General features: G+C 49.0%; 1 protein-coding gene across 5 annotated transcripts in view; it reads right to left on the bottom strand.

Moving 5' to 3' along the window:
• The window catches only part of limk1a (LIM domain kinase 1a), a 64432-nt gene that overhangs the window by 3172 nt on the left and 39282 nt on the right, over window positions 1–21978 (bottom strand). For all 5 annotated transcript variants that reach the window (XM_059973109.1, XM_059973112.1, XM_059973110.1 and 2 more), the window contains 8 exons: window positions 12942–13116; window positions 10596–10682; window positions 9310–9441; window positions 8154–8213; window positions 6138–6203; window positions 4562–4715; window positions 3677–3732; window positions 1539–1696 (listed from right to left, as the gene is read on the bottom strand). In XM_059973109.1, the coding sequence (XP_059829092.1) occupies window positions 1539–1696; window positions 3677–3732; window positions 4562–4715; window positions 6138–6203; window positions 8154–8213; window positions 9310–9441; window positions 10596–10682; window positions 12942–13116 (888 nt within the window). The remainder of the gene's footprint in view (window positions 1–1538; window positions 1697–3676; window positions 3733–4561; window positions 4716–6137; window positions 6204–8153; window positions 8214–9309; window positions 9442–10595; window positions 10683–12941; window positions 13117–21978) is intronic.

Here is a 21978-nt window from a genome sequence, read left to right on the forward strand (position 1 = left end):
GGATAGATACTTCATGACTTTCAGCAAAGGTACTTTCTGCTGAAGGAAGGCTCCATGAGATTTGACCATCATGGCTGAGGAAACCAAGGATGGTTTCAAATTCAAAAAGCCATGTCGTGTTGTAGAGATTAGGGATAGGCTGAAGACTGGGGAAATTTTTAGCAACCAGCAAAGGATGACAAAAAGACAAGCAGAGAAAGTTCTCTTGACATACAGATGAGCACTTCTTCACAAATGTCCTTAAGGGGTTGGTCTCATGACAGATCCGGCAGCTAAACTAGGCATCATGAAATGTTGCAGATTGTCATCATAACAAAAAATGCACAACACATTTGGTTCATCCTCCATTTTATCATTACAGTCAAGCCAGGTTCAATGAAGAGTGCAGAAATGTCAGCAAGCAATTGATAACTTATTCTCCCAACCGATGGGTCACAGTGCAGTTCTACTATATTAAAACATTATGTTGGCAGGCTGGAGCTACAGCTCTACCAAAGTAGGTGTAGGGCGCTCCTTCCTTCCGCTAGTTGCAGGTCACCCTTGGGAAAGCTGTGGCACCAGCTTAGCCCCTGATCAGGAACATGTGAAGTCATGGGAGCAGGTGGTGATGGTTGTACCAGCAGCTGATGCACATCACAAGTCCTGCTTATGCGACCACTGACGTCAGGCAGACAGTCTCTGAAGAGTATTGATAATGGCTGGGGACTAAAGACACCACCCAGAAGGCAATGACAAATCACTTCTGTAGAAAACTTGCCAATTATGAGACCATGATTGCATGACATATGACACGGCACATAACGATGACGACGATGGACAATTAAACTGCTAACGTGAGGAGGACATCCCCATCTCAATGATAGCAGCGTCCAACATGCAATTACTCAGGAGAAAGCTGAGGCATTCAGTACACGTGTAGCCAGAAGTGACAATGGATAGCCAAAGTGATAATCCACCTCACTGTCTTCCCAAGATCTTCACTTCAGCCAATTTAATTCACTCTACTTGCGAGGGCACTGGAAACAGCCAAGTCTAAAGGAGCATGTAACACCTCAACTTTGCTAAAGACCAGTCCTCCAAATCTAGATGCAACATCACCCAAGCTCTTTCAGTATAGTTACACAGTCATCTGCCTTATTATGTGGAGCATTGCCAGGTATGTCTGTTCACAAAATAGGACCTATACAATCTGGCTAATTACTGTTTGGTCCAAAGGTTTGGTAGATCCAGACATCTCACAAATGTCTAAACCTGCAGTGGCATTTCAAATCCTTTATCTCAACAAGCTGCTCAAAACTTCCCAAGCTGGACTCTATTTAAATTTTCACTCCTTAAACGAGGAGCACATTCAGGGCAAATGTAGAACAAGGTAGTTTTTTTCCACCACCCCAAATTTACCCTACTTGAGTCCTTCCATCCCAATTTCCCCAATGAACCGAACCATCTCCAAATGTGGCCCAAACCTTTCCACTCCATGACTTAACCACAGCACAACCCAAAATCTGCACCAGAGATCACTCAATGAAAGAAAGACTTACCTTTTCTCAGGATCCAGATCACAGCACATAACCGCAAGCGGAAAGAAGGCTGTTGGACAATCCTCAGGACAGTATCGATCTAAGAATGCCGGGACATTCAGACCAAAGTCTGTTGTCCTGGGCAGGTAGTCTGGGTCTGCATTCACTCGACCAATCAGCTTAAATAAAACAGAGGAGGAAAAATAGATAAGGCCAATATCTTCAGAGAGCTTTATCACACAAATAAAAAACCTGTTCAAATTATTTGATTTCAACTTGTCAGACTCCATTTAGTACATTGAATCAGACACTCCTAAAGTTGAGACCCAACTTCAAACAGCTGCTTTTGGAAGCCTCAAAATGCTTAGCAAGACGCAATCCAGAGCTGAATCACACAATTTTAGGAAGTTAACTCGTGACAACCAACACGATGACCAAGCTGATGATAGGTCCATCTCATCTTTTATATGTAACATCTTTCTGAACAATCAGCAATCTCTGCTAATCCTGCCTCTGATCTATTAACAAGAGTCAGCCCTCCATATCCGCGAGTTCTGCATCCACGGATTCAACCAACCATGGATTGGGATCGAAAAATAAACCCAGAAGTTCTCTCTCCTTCTTCTTATTCCCTAAACAATACAGTGTAACAGCTATTTACATAACATTTCCATTGTACCAGGTTTCCCCCGCTATCCGAAAGTAGAGTGTTTTTATCTGTTCCCAGACCCAAAAAATAACCTACCAAATCATACCAAATAACGCATTAAACCTAAAATAACACTAACGTATAATAAAAGCAGGAATAATATGATAAATACACAGCCTATATAAAGCAGAAATAATGTATGTACAGTGCAGCTTTCACTTAGCAGAATCGGGAAGACAGCGAGCACACTGGAAGGTTCACGCATTTTTCTATCACACATTTCTTTGTAAGCACTCAAAACATCCTGCAAACCTGCCCTAACCTACATGCTCTTTCAAAATCAAAGTCATACTTTTCTGCAATCATTGCAGCACTGCCAATCGTAGCGAAAATCTCGCGCAGTTCAAAGCTACGGGGCTTGATGCTGAGTGTCTGTTTTGCTGAGAGCAGAACAAACACTGAACGCTATTTTCACTTTTCGCTGCTCAGGGTTCGCGGAAGAGCTACGGTGGTTGCATCTGTACTGAACGTGTACAGACTTTTTTTCTTGTCATTATTCCCTAAACAATACAGTATAACAACTATTTACATAGTATTAGGTATCATAAGTAATCTAGAGATGATTTAAAGTGTACGGGAAGATGTACGTAGGTTATATGAAAATATTACGCCATTTTATACAAGGGACTTGAGTATCCGCAAATTTCGGTATCCGCGGGGGCTCCTGGAACCAAACCCTCATGGTTATGGAGGGCCAACTGTACTACCTTCCTAACTTCTGAAAACAGAAGCTGCAAACTGGTCCCTAACAGCTCACGGACCCAGCATCCTTTCATGTAGATGAGATCTTTATGTCTGAGCTTGGGATTATTACTGAGGTGGTGTAGGAAAACACCACAAAATGCTGGAGGAACTCAGCAGATCAGGCAGCATCCATGGCTGTTTCTGGAAACACTGACTAATGGAATTAGCATCAATGGATTTAAACCAGCTTAGGCTTTTCCTCCCAAAATATATTGCTGTTACCTGTAGTACGGGATACATGGTTTCCTCGTGTGCTGTAATAATCCTGTTCTGGTTCTGATCTAAAGTTTATCATTTTGGCGTCTCTTTCCTCCCTCAAAATAGCAGAAAATGATTCAAATTTCGATAATTTTTCTTAACTGATAAAAATGCAAAGCAAGGCCACAAAACTGGCTCTTTTTATTCTCTTAAACTTTACCCTTTCCTAATATTCCCCTTTGCTTAAGATTTAAGGGAGGAGTCTCTTGGGTCAGGCTTGCTTCAATTGTTTGGGATTGTAATGCCAATCACACTGGGACAATGGGGAAAGTCTGGAAAAACAATGGGAGGCTTTAGGCTTCCTTATCTTTTAAAAAACACTGTATGCTCCTCTAACTAATGAACTATCCTGGTTAGAGTTCTCTACCACATTTAAAGAACCAATCAGGACTACATGACAAGTGTCCTAGCCTTCAGTCAGAAACACTGCAGCTCGTCGGTTTCTTACCTCACACAGCACAATCCCAAATGAAAAGATGTCAACTTTCTCATCGTAGCTTTTTCCTGGGAAAAATAATTTTTAAAAAGTGAAAGTCTCTAAGAGGTTAAGTAAAGCACAAATAAAAGATGGCAGGCAAGAAACATCCCAGTACAGAACAATGATCTGGGGAGCTCTCCAGCATTACCAGAGGCTGACCAGCAGAGGGAGCCTGATCAATTTACAAATTTCACTGGCTGAGGCAAGCGCTGAAGAGAATCAGAGGCATTACTAATGGCTGGAAGGCCTGACGCTCTTCCCATGCTGTGCTCCTTGGCTGAAAATAATAATACAGGCTAGAGTAGAATGGTTTGCAGTTGACCTGGGATGGAAACACTGTGGTATTTAAATTTGTTCTCTATATCTGAGGTCAACTTTCCACCACAGGTCAGAAAAGAAACGAAATCTGAAACCTGTAACTTTGGTTAGGCTGAGGGAATGAGACCCTCTTTATAATAAATGACTTAAAAAATTTAGCCATTGTTATTTCACCATTTATTCTATTGATCGGAAAGATTCCATGAAGGCTCTCCCATTGGACTGATGTGTGGTCAGCTGTTATTGAGCTACCAAGCCAAGGAAGCTCAATCCCCCCCTCCCGATCTGACAGACAGCCAAAAGGATAAAGTGAATAACCAAGCTGGACTCCCTCATTCTCAGTCATAACCCACAGATTCTTGCTGGCAAGTAGTCACCTGGGGAAGCTACACTAGAGAAAGGTTACGTCCTGTAGTCACTGCTCACATATAGAGAGGACCTGTGGCTGAGGTAATGGGCTAATCACAATGCCGAGAACCCTGGGGGAATAAATGAATGGATAACTTCGTGGGGTGGGAGAACAAGTTGCCCACTGACCATTGATCATCTCCGGAGCCATCCAGTACGGGTTTCCCACGACGGTGTAGCGCTTCTTCCTGTCCTGCTTCCTCATGGTGGACTGGTTCTCCTGCTTCTTGTCATCGACCATCAGTCGAGATAGTCCAAAATCTGCCACTACTAATGTTTTATTCTGGGGGGGGGGGGGAGTGGGATAAAGTCAAGATTTAAATTAATCGTTCTTGAATAAAGACCCAACAGCACCAGGAACAGTCGTCTGAATAATCCTCAACACCTCATTGGCCACCCCACCAAGCTGAGACCGTTGTTGGTCACGATGCATCATCTGACACTCGAGCCAGAGCATTCCTCTCCTCTGGATAGGGATCACCAATGCACAGACACTGGTAATGTGCAGGAGCCACCATCACCCTAGACTAGGGGTTCTCAACCCTTTTTTATGCCAGGGACCAATACCATTAACTGAGGGATCCATGGACCCCAGGTTGGGAAACCCTACCCAGACCCTCTTGGCTGAGGGAGATGAAGCAGGAACAGTTAAGCATTGTAGGGTAGTAGCCATTAATACAGTCTCCAATCTGTTCATAAATAAACCCTATAAGCTGTAATTGGTTTTTAAATTCCAGGAACAATTGCATGAATGAACAGCACTGCTGAACAGCAGGCGAGGAACTCACAGCCAGAGGCCACAAGAGATACAGCTTGGAAACCACATGCCATGAGGCACTCTGGTAGGCACTGGGCAAGTGTACAGTATACGGGGCTATTTTGGTCAGCCTACATCAAACCAGACATCGGACATCTTCAGCTAAGATATTCTGCACCACTGCAACAGATCAAAAGGTGGTACAGGACTGGCCATTTTGCTATTTGTCACAAGCATAGTCATTGGCATATTTGTTCTGTAAATTAATACTTGGTGTTCTTGTATATCCGGACAGTCAGTCCTGACAACACAGGACAGGGTTTTATCCTCAAAAGCTTTAGGAATATTGACAAACTTCCCAATCACAACAAAGATGTTGGCACATTCAGAGCTGGTCTTGTTAGTCAAAATGTGCGACGTTGTAGATATGTAATTCTATGGAATCATTTGTCTACACACAAAATACTGAAGTAAACTGTGCAATTGCTATTGAAATTGTAGTCAATTACCTGCTATAACCTTTGTACTAAAACATGTCTTTATGGAGATTCTTCTTATAAAAGAGACCTCTGGTCTCTGAATAAAGATCTGTTGTTTGTATGGCTCCAGACACAATGTGGACCTATCAGAGACCCTACCTACCACTCTTCCCTTCCAGAGGGTAGCAAGCTTCCCTTGCTGGCTAGATGCTGGCCATACAGTGACCATTATCACTTGGGAGTCTCTAATACATCAACCCACCTCAACACTTCTTTGGGCAGGGACCACAATGTCTAGCAACTTCTACCCTCTCCCTGCACACAAACGTATGCAGTGTTCCTACTGCCCAGGAGATGAATTATCGCTACAAGAATATTCAGGATAATTCCACCCAAAAGGCCAAGCAACATATCCCCACAGTTGCACGTTGTAGCGGATTCTTTCCCACCTCACCTGACCGATGCTTACCTCTCGCACGAGACAGTTATGTGAGTTCAAATCTCGGTGGATAATGTTCATGGAATGCAGATAGGACTGAAATAAAAATAAACACAGGAGGGTAGGTGAAGAGCTTAAGAAAACGTAACCATGTCTCCTTTAGTTTACTCGCACATGTCTCCTATACAACTTGGGGGGAGAAGGGAGATAAAGCACCCCTTCAAATACAATGGGGGTGGAGGCTAACTTACCTACAATGCCCAAGTAAACACCGTCTACAATGTTCTAGGTCAGGGGTCGGCAACGTTTACCACTAAAAGAGCCAATATGGACCCATTTCCCACAGAAAAGAAAACACTGGGAGCCACAAAATGAAATAACACTGCATACAACGGGTTTTTTTTGCCTTTATGCTATGTATAAACAAACTATAATGTGTTGCATTTTTGAAATTGATGAACTCCTGCAGAGAAAACGAAATTACATTTCTGCATGCAACAAAAACATTTTGAACTCCGAAAAAAAGACGTTGGGTTGAAGGTTACTACATAGGTAGCCTACCTTGGATCGAAGAATTAAAAGAAAGCGCGCACTGGCGGGTGTCAGGCATTGGCAGTGGTGATGTATATTAATAGCGATAAAAAACACGTTGTAGCGGTGTAGCGCTACACGCAGCGCTAAAATAAAGACTGCAGTCAAAGGTAACTTTATTCGAACTAAACAGCCTTGCTTTTAAGCCTCCCTCAACCCAGCCCCCATGGACGCAGATGCTGCAAAAGACACGTACTCACAAACCCCCGTAGGCTATCTCCCTTAGCCGGAATGCTGGCTAATTGTGAGGAAATGTGTCGCCACACTTAGATTGAACAAGATCACCATAATCTTCAAATTTAGAATTACATTTCAAAAGCTAACAAACTAACATAAAATACATTTTAATTAAATACTGACCAATTATTTCCCAAAGCCACAGGGAGCCGCAGCACAGAGGTGAAAGAGCCACAAATGGCTCGGGAGCCGCAGGTTGCCGACCCCCGTTCTAGGTCATCTACAGCAGCAAAGTCTTCTCCAGAGCTACAGACACCATAAAATATCAGTGTTCTTAGAACTGGCTTTCCCATGGAATTTTATGAAGGGAAGTTAGGAAAAATGGTTGGCCTTGAAGAAAATATTGAACTCGAATGGGTCAAGGACAGTAGAAGCAGGCAAACCAGCTGACTTTGTTCTTGCCAAGTGCTTGAAGGAATGGAGGCTGCCATTTTGTGAGCTGTCTTGTGAACTGGTTTTGCTCAGGAATAGTTCTATCAAAGTGCTTTACAGTTGACACAGCTACACTCCTGATAACCTGCTGAACTAAAGAAAATTTTCAAATAAGAAGTTGTTTGAGAGGTGTTCTTTGGTATGATGGAACATGTAGGTTTATGAATAGGGGAGTCTGTGTCTGGACTGAGTAACTTGAGTCTAGTAGTCAGCTGATTCAGAACAAAGAGACATTAGTTACACTTGTAGAAGGACAATAAATTGGTACTGGTCTGGACTACAGCCGATGGGAATGTAACAGATCAGTCAGGTGACCTTGGGCCAACGAAACTGAAACGTAACATTTGTACTCATAAGGAAAGACTAAGAACGAAGGGCTTCAAATGCAAACTGGCAAGAACTCCGGAGACTAACTAGTGCAGGGGCTGGGAGGGGAAGAAAAAGGACCAATCGTCTGGCCAACAGGAGATTCTCTATTTTGGTGTTATGAATTGGTCTGACTGAGTATTGGTACAGAGGGAATGTTAGGACTCATGTTGTAAGGTGTTGGCCTGGTGTCAACATAGTTACGTTGTTTGTGCAGAGGTAATACAGTGAGACCTTTAATTAAGAGTTGCCTAGTGAATAACCTAACCTAGATTTGTTGATGCGTAGTCAACAAAACACACACACAAAACAATATTATTGTTATTATAAACTGTGGATTCTCTCTTGCGCTAACCCTCTTTGGGTGGGTCTAAATATTGAATTTAGACAACTTGATTCTCCACAAGTCCCAAGCCTTACCATTCCCTCAGCAATGTCCCTGGCAAAGCTCACTCGGTGATCCCATGGTAATGGAGTGTCCTACAGGAGGCAGAAAACAAAGAAAGCCCCATCAGCGTTATTATATTTAAGCTTTGATTGCAACAAAACAGCTCCCCATACATCAGCTGGCCAACTGCATTCACCAACCCGTCAAGTCTCAGCACCAAGGGCAGATGGAAAGTGCTACTACAGAGGGAGAGTAAGAAGGGAAGTTGGGCGAATATAACACCAAAGCCCAGTAAAATTGTGGAGCATTTTACTCTCCTGAGAGGAGAGATTCTAAATGTTGTGGATATTCATAAAGTTCACCATGAAGCACCAGAGACAGGTCGGTGAAACAAATGTCTGTATCGTGCTCTGATAAATACCCCTGGAAAAGGTGTCAAATGTGGAGTCTGTATCAGACACATATTATGGGCAGAGTCTGTAGTTCAACAACAGGACAGACAGCTCAGTCTGCACAAGCACTGGTCGCAGAATGTATGGCACCCAACTGTTCACCTAAAACAAGCAGCAGGCCCTGTATGTCAATGATTACGGACAGCATTTTTAATAAAATATATTCTGTGCACAACCCTGCCCTCAAAACACTGTGGGGATTATAATCACTTCTTCTCATTATTTGAGGGTCAGGCAAACTACCTGTTGGGGTGTGACCATCTGAGTTAACACAGAGGAAGCAAATTCCATGAACAAGATGTACTTCCCCACCCCCAGCCCCCGCAAACAAAAGGTTCCAAACTAACTCTTACCACAGTGTGTTAACACTCATACTTCCAATGAATCAATACTGTGGACTGCGAAGGAGAAAAATCAGTTCCCCCCCCCCCCCATACTGTAAGCACTGCCCCCCCCCTTTCTTATTTGGTAATTTATTAAAGAACCCAAACTTAAAGTGAAACAGCAGTTTACAATGTGTTTAACAGCAATAAGGTTTTTGATAACACACTTATTAACTGCACCGTTAGTGTGCCCACAGTTCTTCTGCTGCAGATATTTTGCTTTAGAAGGTTGGTACTTTCAATGACATGGCACAGAGCACTCAGTCCAACACAACTTTAACTGACTTGCAGCTCACGGTTTCACTGCAACCCTAGAGTAACCCAGCACACTCTGGGGCTCCATCGTCACTTACTAAATCTTTGATGATGCTTCTCAGCGTTCCACCTTTGATGTACTCTGTAATGAAGTTCAGCCTCTTGTCTTTATAAAGGACACCGATAAACCTGAGAACATTTGGGTGGTCGAGACAGCGCATCACCTTAACCTAATTTTTGGGAGGGAAAGTTTAGGCTTTGTAAGCAGCATGTTATAGAGAGACAAGTAAAGAACGGTCACTTCCTGTACACTTCCTGAGTGTGGTTTCACACTCCTGATTCACTCACCTCCTGCGTATCAAGGTGGAATGTTTCTCTGAAAACATTATAAACTTTCCAGATTAGATCAGAAATTCCGCCATCACTCAATATTACAAAGACAATTAAATGTCATGGTTAAAATGAAACCCACACAGTTATTTGTACATTGCTGTTGACAGGAGACCTCTGGATGAAAAAATTTAACTTTATTACAGTACAAAGGAAACCTTGTCAACATCTGTTGCTGCAAGTGTAAAAATTTGAAGGAATAAGACCAACGCAAGCCTGCAGTTGACCCTGCCTTGAGCTACCCCTTAGGACTGATGGGTGATTTATTACCACTCCGATTATGAGGTTGAGGTTCTGACGAGGTGACCCGATGTAGGAAAAACTGCCTCTTCCAATGATCAAGGGGCAGGTGGCCTGTTCCTTCTGTCATACATGCTGAGCCACCATGGGATGCTGACACAACGTTCTCAATACCATGCTGAATACTCCACGACATTACAGCCTAGCAATCCAGTCAGGTGTGTGTTGCATTTCTTCCACGAACGAGCAGGAACAGATGATCTGTTTCAGGAGCCATAGCTCTTGAAAGACGTGAAGTGAATCACATAACCAGGTGTAACTGCTGCCTCAATTCTGAAGTCCTCACCAGGTGACCCAATGAATCTTTGAAAAGCTCCATCCCCGACAGCAGCAATATTGAGTTGTTCAGAATATAATGAAGGGTGGTAGATTTTGTACCACAAGCATGTGAAGGGTTGTGGAAACCTGGCAGTGAAGTTCAGCTCCAGCCAAAGATCCAATTAACCATGATAGTACTTTACTTTGGAAAAAACTCAAAAGACTTCTCTTTTTTTTTAAAAAACATTCACCAATAATAGTTCCAGTAAGCCAAACAGGTTTGTTTCAGAGCTTTAACAAGTCTAATCGTACCTGCATAATCATACACAAGGAGTATAACAAGCCTCTTTACAGGATCTTGTTATTTAAAAGGACAGTGAACTTTCAAACAGATATTGCTGTGCGCACAGCAAAAGTGAAACTCTTAATTACCAACCTCTTTCAGAAAGGTCCTCTGTGTTTCCTCATCAAATCGGATCAGTTCCTTCATTGCCATGACCTCTCCAGTCTCTCGATGTGTTACCTGTCCAAAAATAAGGAACCGCAATGAGGGAAATGGACAAAGCTGCACTGAGTGCACTTTCAACACAAACCTGAATCACAGAATAAAGGACCAAGTGGGCAGTTATACACACACAATGAATATTAGCGCAACAACTACTGTTCCCAGTGAAAATAAGATTACATGTGGATTGTATGTATATTAACATATTTGGAAGAAAGTTTGGAGCATCAGGCTGAAGATTTTAATATATTTGTTGACAAAACCAGAAGTTGTACTTATATTATTACTTACCACTTGAAACATTTATTTCAGTGGAGTTTAAGACCCTGATAAAATATAGTAAGAATGGCAGATAATTTGAGCTCGGACAACGTTTGATTACTACTTTAGGATTGAAGGTCATTCAAGATAAAATATCCTTTATTGTTTCAAGCAGTGCAAACAAGGGCAACACACACAAAATGCTGGAAGAACTCAGCAGGCCAGGCAGCATCTATGAAAAAAAGTACAGTCGACGTTTCAGCCTGAAACATTAACTGTTCTTTCCACCGCCCCATAGATGCTGCCTGGCCTGCTGAGCTCCTCCAGCATTTTGTGTGTTGCTTGGATTTGCAGCATCTGCAGATTTTCTCTTGTTAGTATAAACAAGGGCACAGATTGATAATCAGGTGTGGGGCAAATTTCATCATTTCATTCTGAGATCATTTTGAGTGCGCATCTTCACTGATGCCTTTTCCCTCATGATTGGTTGATCGTCGTCACATGTTCCTAGGGACAACGCGGAACTTGGTTTTGTATGCCATCCGTACGTTAACGCTTTGAGACAGAACAAGGGAAAAACAGTAACAGAATGTGGAATAAAGAGGTTCAGCTAAAGGGAGCACAGTGTAGGCGGACAATGAGCTGTGAGGCCACGATGAAAGAGATTGCCAGTCCATTACCTTGTACATGGGTACCCATTCGACAGTCTTATAAGAGCAGGAGAGAAGCTGTCATTGGCGCACACTTTTACATTTCTTACCTGCCCAGTGGGAGGGAGAGGTAAAGCAAATGCCCAGGGTGGACGAGGTCTTTGGGTAATCTGCTGAGGCAGCGAGAACTGTTGACAGCGTCCGCGGAGGGGATGCTGGTTTCCGGGAGGGACAGAGCTGCCTGCAACTCTGCAGTTTCTTGCAGCCGCTGCCACGGCAATCGCCATAGCAAGCTGTGATGCCTTCTCTGGCGCGTTGATAAAAGTTGATGAAGTCAGAGAACAAGTGAAATTATTTAGTCTCCTAAGGAATAAGTACTGGTGAGTTTTACTGACTGTGGTGCCTATACAGTTGGACAAGGACACTTTGTTGGTAATGCTCACTCCTAGGAACTTGAAGCTCTCAACCCTCGACCTCAGCACCACTGATGTAAACAGCATCTGCATCAACCAATCCCCCCCCCCACCACTTAGTCTCACATTTCAGTAAGTTACATCTCAGTTCATTCCGTGCCTCTACTTGTAACTATTTAATTGTTTGAAAACTGGGCTGGATTATTTGCAATGTCCCTGAATATTACCGGACAATATTCCAATATTCAGAGAAACAAAGCCTGGTTTTAAAGGGCTTTCAATTGAAGATTCATTTTTTGGAACATGGAGCAATTAATACCGAGGAAAAGATGCATAAGGGTGTTTTCGGTTTACACAATTCTGTTCCGAGGATCAAACTTTAAACACTTGGAACAGCAGTCAAATAGACCCCCTCACTCTATGCCACCTTTGTGCAGAGCATTTTGCCACTGAACCATGCACGCGTATGGCTGTAAGTCACTGGCAGTGAAGGTTGTCCTTGGCACTGATCACCTGTTGAATGGAGGAGCTGCAAAGGATCTTGGTCAATTCTACACCTCACCTTGGAAAGCTGAACTTCTCTCCCAATCTAATGAAAAGGCTGGTAGATAGAAAAGGGCATCTGGACTTGGACACAATATGAAAATATCTATTATAAAATGACCTAATTTGCATAGCATTAATTTTAATTCTATTTCCTCCACTGACAAAAATGCATCTTCTCGCCTCCCATGGACCAAAAGCCAAGTCTTCCTGTACTTCAGGAAAGAAAACAAAAACAATCATAATAAGACTGGGTGCAACTCTCCCAGACTTCTTGTGTTAGCAGAAGTATCATTGATGGGTCACTGTGCAATTTGCATAAACCAGCCCAGCTCAGTGTGATCTCCAAACTAATGCTTCCTACCGCAGACTGAAAGCTCATTCGAGAGAGGGGCTGGGGATAGATTTACCTTAATGGCCCGCCCAAAGTAGCCCTTCCCCAGCACTTCGCCATGGATGAGGTCCGAGGGACGGAAGATACGATGCGTCTTGGCGCCAATTCGCAGGGACTCAGAACGGCCCAAGTCTTTCTTTTGGGAGACAGGTGATCCTGCTCTGGGAGATTTATCAATACTACAGCTTCTCCTGGAAGTCAATAAAAAATTATAACTGAGTGGACCAACAAGTCAAACTCTACAAGATCGAATCCATATTAAATCAAAGCGCGCACACACACACACACCCTTCCCCCAAGCTACTGAAACTCTGCAATGTGAAATGCAATTCTTACCAATTATATTATTGTTTCAAACCTCAATGCTATCTTTTAAAGAGGCCAATCAGCACAGTGTACTCATTAGTATCCAATCTGGCCCCAGTGAGGACCTACAAATTATGGGACTGTCCTCTTATTTGAATTTGGCACTGGTTATCAGATACTGAAACAATTTTCCAGAATAAGGCCTTGAAGTTGAATCAGTGTTACTGGATAGTAGTAACACAAAACACACTAGTGGAACTTGGTGTAATAGAAGCTACAAAATTATAACATTAAGGCTCTTTGAGTCTTCCTGTTCAAAATTTAGTCAGTGCTCACCAATAACATGGCAATATAATGGCAACTATTGGAAATTGATTGTGATTGTTTAACACTGAATAACGTGACCTGTGCATGTAAACCACACACAGCAGAGTTTCTCATTGCTGGTTCCTCTATGAAAATGAGTTGCAGAAGTGTCACTAGCATGCAGTGTAGGCAAAGGACAGGAAAGCAGGCCTTAAACAGCGGAACATGCACTGGTGAGAAACAGTCCAAGATAAGAGGACTGATACTGCAGGGAGGAAGTTTAAGGGTGTTTGTGCAATGAGATACTACTTTGGCTCCAATCTGCTCTGAAATCAAGTTTGTGGCGGGGAAGAGTGCATGTTGTCCCACAGCAGATGTTGGGTAGTGACAGATTCTGAAGGTACAGTTTGAGAGGTCTCTTCCTCATCCTTCCCAGCGGGATGAAAAAAAATAATGTGAAGAAGTCAAAGGCAACATTTAACGTTTGCCGTGCTTGCAGAATTCAACCTGCGTTAGTAGCTCGGTGATGCTCTTTTGTGATGGACGTAATCCATGAAGCAGGTCAGATGTTCCACACAGTGGCTATCGCTGTCACAGACAGCAGACTCCTTTGACGTTACTACAGCTGGACTTTATCATAATTACAGCTTCACCAAGATCCTCGAGCCAGCTTGTGACATACCAGATCTCTGGCTCTTCCAGACTCACTCTCAGCTGCTGGATGGTCACTTCACAAAGAAAGCAGTTCTCAGGCCGCTTTGTGGAAGTGGACGTTCCACACATGCTAATTCTGGGGAAGCACTACAGGAGATCTATGGCACCATGTGTGACCTCAAAACCACTCACCCCAATGGGCCTTCGTTGTTGCTGCTGACTTTAATCGTGCCAAATTAAAAACAGTCCTACCAAAGTTCTACCAGAACGTCAACTTCACAAACAGAGGAGAGAATATACTAGACCTGGTTTTACCAACATTCATGGAGCCCACAAGACTGCCCCAAGCCCTCACCTTGGATACTCAGACCACATATGCATTTTGCTAAACCCTGCAAATGGTTAAACGATTCAAATCAGTTTGATCAGGACCTGGCCAGGAGGAGCTGCCACAGCACTGCAAGTCTGTTTCAAAGCACGGACGGGAACGTATTCAGAGAGGCGGCTTCCTACGATCATCACGTCAACAGTGATGAACGTGTGGGATCGGTGACGGCCACACAGGACAATACATTGAGGACGTTGCCATGATTAAACACTACACTGCCATAGTTTAGGGATCAAGATGCTGCATCCGATCAGGGATGGGACCACTTGAAGGTCAGTAGGAGGCACACGCTCCTGTGCCAGCCGGAAGTTAAAGTGTGATCACTCTTTCACAGACAGCTTTGTGACACCAGGGACACGTGGTGCATGTGGCAGAGTATACAAACCACAAAAGATTACAAGTCCACCCCAAGTATCAATGACAGTGTCGCTACCTGTGCTGACAGGCTGAACGCCTTCGATGCATAACTTGATGCATTCTGGCTAAATCCATGCAAAGCTGCAGGGCCAGGCACATAGCTGGTCATGCACCGAGTGATTGTGCAGCCCAGCTAACAGAGGTCTTAATGGGCATCTTTAATATCTCTTTGAAACAGTCCACTGTCCCTGCAGGCTTCGAGACAGCCACCATCGTTCCCGGTGCCCAAGAGAGCAACGATAACTGGCGTAAATGATTATCGCCCAGTGGCACTGACTTCAACAATACAGAAGTGCTTTAAGTGGCTGGTAATGGATTATATTAAAAAAAATCCCACCTTCCAGCTCCATTGGATCCTTTCTAGTTCACCTACTGCTCAAATCGGTCCGTTGATGATGCCATTCCTCAGCCCCACTCCATCCAGTCCCACCAAGAAAACGATGCCTATCATGCCAGAATGTTATTCATCAACTCCAGCTTGGTGTCTACAATGATCATCCCTCAGAGGCTGCTGTCTTCGCTGGGACTCAATGCCCCTCTCCGTAACTAGATCTTGGACTCCTTGATGGAAAAACCACCATCAGTCTGAGCTGGCAGCAACATCTCGGGCTCCATCGGGGAGCTCAAGGTAAAGGAAGCCTTAGGAGACAGTGACCTTAATATGATAGAATTTATCCTGCAGTTTGAGAAGGGGATGATAAAATCAGACGTATTGGTATTACAGCTGAGTAAAGGGAACTACAGAGGCATGAAAGAGGAGCTGATCAAAGTTGATTGGGAGGGGACAACAGCAAGGATAATGGCTGAACAGCAATGGCTGGAGTCTCTAGGGCAATTTGGAAGGTGCAGGATGCATACGTCCCAATGATAAAGTAGTACTCTAAAGGGAGGATGAGGCAACCGTGTCCAACAAGGGAAGTCCAAGACAGCATAAAAGCAAAAGAGAGAGCATGTAATATAACAAAAATTAGTGAGAAGTTAGAGGATTGGGAAACTCTGAAAAATCACTTGAAGGCAACTAAGAAGCCATAAGGAGAGAAAAGATGAAATATGTTTTCAATAATACAAGAGAGGATACTAGAAGTCTTTTTTCAGATCTACAAAGTGTACAGGAGAGAGGGAAAAGATATTAGACCACTGTAAAATGACACTCAAGAAGTAGTAATGAGGGACAAAGGAATGGTGGACGAAATAAATAAATATCTTGCACCGGTCTTCTGGCAGTATGCCAGAGATTTGAGTGTGTCGGGGCAGAGATGAGTGCAGTTGCTAATACTAGGGAGGAAGTGTTTGGGAAGGTGGAGCAGTCTGAAGGTAGATAAGTCACCTGGATCAGATGGACTACCCCTCACTTCCAGGTAATAGCATGCAGTGGATGTTGCTTACTTGGATTTTCAGAAGGTCCTTGACAAGGTGCCACACAAGAGCCCATGGTTTTAGAGGTAAGATACTTGCATGGAGAAGACTGGCTGACTGGCAGGAGGTGAAGAGTGGGAATAAAGGGGGCCTATTATGGTTGGTTGCTGATGACTAGTGGTGTTCTGTAGGGGTTGGTATTGGGATTGTTTTTCATGTTATATGTCGATAATTTGAATGACTGAACCGAAGGCTTTGTAGCCGATTTTGCAGACAGTGTAAAATAAGTGGAGGGGCAGGTAGTGTTGAGGAAGCAGGTAGTCTGTCAAAGAACAAATAGATCGGGAGAATGGGCATAGAAATGGCAGGTGGAATACAGGGAAGTGTACAGTCATGCACTTTGGTATAAGGAATAAAAGTCAGACTCATTTCTAAATGGGGATAAAATTCAAAACTCAGAGGTGCAAGAGGACTTGGGAGTCCTCTTACAGGTTGAGTTGGTGGTAAGGAAGGTAAATATAATGTTAGCATTCATTTCAAAGGGGCTGAGATAGAAGATCAAGGATGTAGTGCTGAAGGTTAAAAGGCATTGGTCAGACCGCACTCTGGCGTATTGGGAGTAGCTGAATGCTCCTTATCTAAGAAAATATGTGCTGGGAGTGGGGAGGGTCCAGAAGAGATTCACAAGAATTATTCTGGGAATAAAAAGATTAACGCACGAGGAGCGTTGATGGCTCTGGGGCTATACTTGCTGGAATTTAGAAGAATGGGGGAGGGGGGGAGGGGAGAGATCTTACTCAAACCTACTGAATATTGAAGGGCCGAGATGCTTCCTGTAGTGGGCGAGTCTAAGGGCACCACCTCAAAATAGGGGGACACCCATTTGGAACAGAGATGAGAGGGACTTTCTTTAGCCAGAGGATGGTGAATCTGTGTAATTCATTGTCACAGACGGCCGTGGAGGCTGAGTCATTGAGTAAATTTAAAGCAGAGGTTGATAGGTTCTTCATTCGTCAGGACATCAAAGGTCAGGCAGGAGAATGGGGTTGAGAGGGACAATAATTCAGCCATGATGGAATGGCAGAATAGATTCGATGGGCTGAATGGCTTAATTCTGCTCCTACTATATGTCTTATCCTCTTATCACATCGAGCATCCCCCCCTCCAACCCCCGCTGCTCTTCACGGTTCTATTCACGGCTGCACTGCCACAGCCAGCTCAAACCACATCAGTAAGTTTGCTGCTGGTGTAACAGTGGCCGGCCCCATCAGTAACAACGATGAGTCGGCATACAGGGAGGAGGCAACGAGGTTTGTCAAATGGTGTGAACCAACCGTCCAGGTCTCAATGTGTACAGGATTGTGGCAGCTGCAGTCGACCACTTCCCACTGGGTCCGCCACAGAGAGACTGAAGAACACAGAGCTCCTTGGGGTGCAGACAAGGGACCCACAACACCTGCTCACTCGTCAAGAGAGCACAGCAGCACCTTCCTCAGGAGATTGACGCGCGCAAGGATCTCTCGCCCCGCCATTCCAACATGAGTGTCCTGTCTGGTTGCATCGTTCTGTGGTACAGAAGCTGCAAAGCAAGTCTCTACAGGGGACAGTAAAAACTGCTGAGATCATCACCAGGGTCTCCCTCCCCCTACTGGTGAGTGAGTGGGAGAGAGAGAGTGAGGCAGAGGGGGGGGAGAGTGAGGCAGGGGGGGAGAGTGAGGCGGGGGGGAGAGTGAGGCGGGGGGGAGAGTGAGGCGGGGGGGAGAGTGAGGCGGGGGGGAGAGTGAGGCAGGGGGGGAGAGTGAGGCAGGGGGGGAGAGTGAGGCAGGGGGGGAGAGTGAGGCAGGGGGGGAGAGTGAGGCAGGGGGGAGAGTGAGGCAGGGGGGAGAGTGAGGCAGGGGGGGAGAGTGAGGCAGGGGGGGAGAGTGAGGCAGGGGGGAGAGTGAGGCAGGGGGGGAGAGTGAGGCAGGGGGGGAGAGTGAGGCGGGGGGGAGAGTGAGGCGGGGGGGAGAGTGAGGCGGGGGGGAGAGTGAGGCAGGGGGGAGAGTGAGGCAGGGGGGGGAGAGTGAGGCAGGGGGGGAGAGTGAGGCAGGGGGGGAGAGTGAGGCAGGGGGGGAGAGTGAGGCAGGGGGGGAGAGTGAGGCAGGGGGGGAGAGTGAGGCAGGGGGGGAGAGTGAGGCAGGGGGGGAGAGTGAGGCAGGGGGGGAGAGTGAGGCAGGGGGGGAGAGTGAGGCAGGGGGGGAGAGTGAGGCAGGGGGGGAGAGTGAGGCAGGGGGGGAGAGTGAGGCAGGGGGGGAGAGTGAGGCAGGGGGGGAGAGTGAGGCAGGGGGGGAGAGTGAGGCAGGGGGGGAGAGTGAGGCAGGGGGGGAGAGTGAGGCAGGGGGGGAGAGTGAGGCAGGGGGGGAGAGTGAGGCAGGGGGGGAGAGTGAGGCAGGGGGGGAGAGTGAGGCAGGGGGGGAGAGTGAGGCAGGGGGGGAGAGTGAGGCAGGGGGGGAGAGTGAGGCAGGGGGGGAGAGTGAGGCAGGGGGGGAGAGTGAGGCAGGGGGGGAGAGTGAGGCAGGGGGGGAGAGTGAGGCAGGGGGGGAGAGTGAGGCAGGGGGGGAGAGTGAGGCAGGGGGGGAGAGTGAGGCAGGGGGGGAGAGTGAGGCAGGGGGGGAGAGTGAGGCAGGGGGGGAGAGTGAGGCAGGGGGGGAGAGTGAGGCAGGGGGGGAGAGTGAGGCAGGGGGGGAGAGTGAGGCAGGGGGGGAGAGTGAGGCAGGGGGGGAGAGTGAGGCAGGGGGGGAGAGTGAGGCAGGGGGGGAGAGTGAGGCAGGGGGGGAGAGTGAGGCAGGGGGGGAGAGTGAGGCAGGGGGGGAGAGTGAGGCAGGGGGGGAGAGTGAGGCAGGGGGGGAGAGTGAGGCAGGGGGGGAGAGTGAGGCAGGGGGGGAGAGTGAGGCAGGGGGGGAGAGTGAGGCAGGGGGGGAGAGTGAGGCAGGGGGGGAGAGTGAGGCAGGGGGGGAGAGTGAGGCAGGGGGGGAGAGTGAGGCAGGGGGGGAGAGTGAGGCAGGGGGGGAGAGTGAGGCAGGGGGGGAGAGTGAGGCAGGGGGGGAGAGTGAGGCAGGGGGGGAGAGTGAGGCAGGGGGGGAGAGTGAGGCAGGGGGGGAGAGTGAGGCAGGGGGGGAGAGTGAGGCAGGGGGGGAGAGTGAGGCAGGGGGGGAGAGTGAGGCAGGGGGGGAGAGTGAGGCAGGGGGGGAGAGTGAGGCAGGGGGGGAGAGTGAGGCAGGGGGGGAGAGTGAGGCAGGGGGGGAGAGTGAGGCAGGGGGGGAGAGTGAGGCGGGGGGGAGAGTGAGGCAGGGGGGGAGAGTGAGGCAGGGGGGGAGAGTGAGGCAGGGGGGGAGAGTGAGGCAGGGGGGGAGAGTGAGGCAGGGGGGGAGAGTGAGGCAGGGGGGGAGAGTGAGGCAGGGGGGGAGAGTGAGGCAGGGGGGGAGAGTGAGGCAGGGGGGGAGAGTGAGGCAGGGGGGGAGAGTGAGGCAGGGGGGGAGAGTGAGGCAGGGGGGGAGAGTGAGGCAGGGGGGGAGAGTGAGGCAGGGGGGGAGAGTGAGGCAGGGGGGGAGAGTGAGGCAGGGGGGGAGAGTGAGGCAGGGGGGGAGAGTGAGGCAGGGGGGGAGAGTGAGGCAGGGGGGGAGAGTGAGGCAGGGGGGGAGAGTGAGGCAGGGGGGGAGAGTGAGGCAGGGGGGGAGAGTGAGGCAGGGGGGGAGAGTGAGGCAGGGGGGGAGAGTGAGGCAGGGGGGGAGAGTGAGGCAGGGGGGGAGAGTGAGGCAGGGGGGGAGAGTGAGGCAGGGGGGGAGAGTGAGGCAGGGGGGGAGAGTGAGGCAGGGGGGGAGAGTGAGGCAGGGGGGGAGAGTGAGGCAGGGGGGGAGAGTGAGGCAGGGGGGGAGAGTGAGGCAGGGGGGGAGAGTGAGGCAGGGGGGGAGAGTGAGGCAGGGGGGGAGAGTGAGGCAGGGGGGGAGAGTGAGGCAGGGGGGGAGAGTGAGGCAGGGGGGGAGAGTGAGGCAGGGGGGGAGAGTGAGGCAGGGGGGGAGAGTGAGGCAGGGGGGGAGAGTGAGGCAGGGGGGGAGAGTGAGGCAGGGGGGGAGAGTGAGGCAGGGGGGGAGAGTGAGGCAGGGGGGGAGAGTGAGGCAGGGGGGGAGAGTGAGGCAGGGGGGGAGAGTGAGGCAGGGGGGGAGAGTGAGGCAGGGGGGGAGAGTGAGGCAGGGGGGGAGAGTGAGGCAGGGGGGGAGAGTGAGGCAGGGGGGGAGAGTGAGGCAGGGGGGGAGAGTGAGGCAGGGGGGGAGAGTGAGGCAGGGGGGGGAGAGTGAGGCAGGGGGGGAGAGTGAGGCAGGGGGGGAGAGTGAGGCAGGGGGGGAGAGTGAGGCAGGGGGGGAGAGTGAGGCAGGGGGGGAGAGTGAGGCAGGGGGGGAGAGTGAGGCAGGGGGGGAGAGTGAGGCAGGGGGGGAGAGTGAGGCAGGGGGGGAGAGTGAGGCAGGGGGGGAGAGTGAGGCAGGGGGGGAGAGTGAGGCAGGGGGGGAGAGTGAGGCAGGGGGGGAGAGTGAGGCAGGGGGGGAGAGTGAGGCAGGGGGGGAGAGTGAGGCAGGGGGGGAGAGTGAGGCAGGGGGGGAGAGTGAGGCAGGGGGGGAGAGTGAGGCAGGGGGGGAGAGTGAGGCAGGGGGGGAGAGTGAGGCAGGGGGGGAGAGTGAGGCAGGGGGGGAGAGTGAGGCAGGGGGGGAGAGTGAGGCAGGGGGGGAGAGTGAGGCAGGGGGGGAGAGTGAGGCAGGGGGGGAGAGTGAGGCAGGGGGGGAGAGTGAGGCAGGGGGGGAGAGTGAGGCAGGGGGGGAGAGTGAGGCAGGGGGGGAGAGTGAGGCAGGGGGGGAGAGTGAGGCAGGGGGGGAGAGTGAGGCAGGGGGGGAGAGTGAGGCAGGGGGGGAGAGTGAGGCAGGGGGGGAGAGTGAGGCAGGGGGGGAGAGTGAGGCAGGGGGGGAGAGTGAGGCAGGGGGGGAGAGTGAGGCAGGGGGGGAGAGTGAGGCAGGGGGGGAGAGTGAGGCAGGGGGGGAGAGTGAGGCAGGGGGGGAGAGTGAGGCAGGGGGGGAGAGTGAGGCAGGGGGGGAGAGTGAGGCAGGGGGGGAGAGTGAGGCAGGGGGGGAGAGTGAGGCAGGGGGGGAGAGTGAGGCAGGGGGGGAGAGTGAGGCAGGGGGGGAGAGTGAGGCAGGGGGGGAGAGTGAGGCAGGGGGGGAGAGTGAGGCAGGGGGGGAGAGTGAGGCAGGGGGGGAGAGTGAGGCAGGGGGGGAGAGTGAGGCAGGGGGGGAGAGTGAGGCAGGGGGGGAGAGTGAGGCAGGGGGGGAGAGTGAGGCAGGGGGGGAGAGTGAGGCAGGGGGGGAGAGTGAGGCAGGGGGGGAGAGTGAGGCAGGGGGGGAGAGTGAGGCAGGGGGGGAGAGTGAGGCAGGGGGGGAGAGTGAGGCAGGGGGGGAGAGTGAGGCAGGGGGGGAGAGTGAGGCAGGGGGGGAGAGTGAGGCAGGGGGGGAGAGTGAGGCAGGGGGGGAGAGTGAGGCAGGGGGGGAGAGTGAGGCAGGGGGGGAGAGTGAGGCAGGGGGGAGAGTGAGGCAGGGGGGAGAGT

The sequence above is a fragment of the Hypanus sabinus genome, chromosome 6, assembly GCF_030144855.1.
Source record: "Hypanus sabinus isolate sHypSab1 chromosome 6, sHypSab1.hap1, whole genome shotgun sequence".
Taxonomy (NCBI): Eukaryota; Metazoa; Chordata; class Chondrichthyes; order Myliobatiformes; family Dasyatidae; genus Hypanus; species Hypanus sabinus.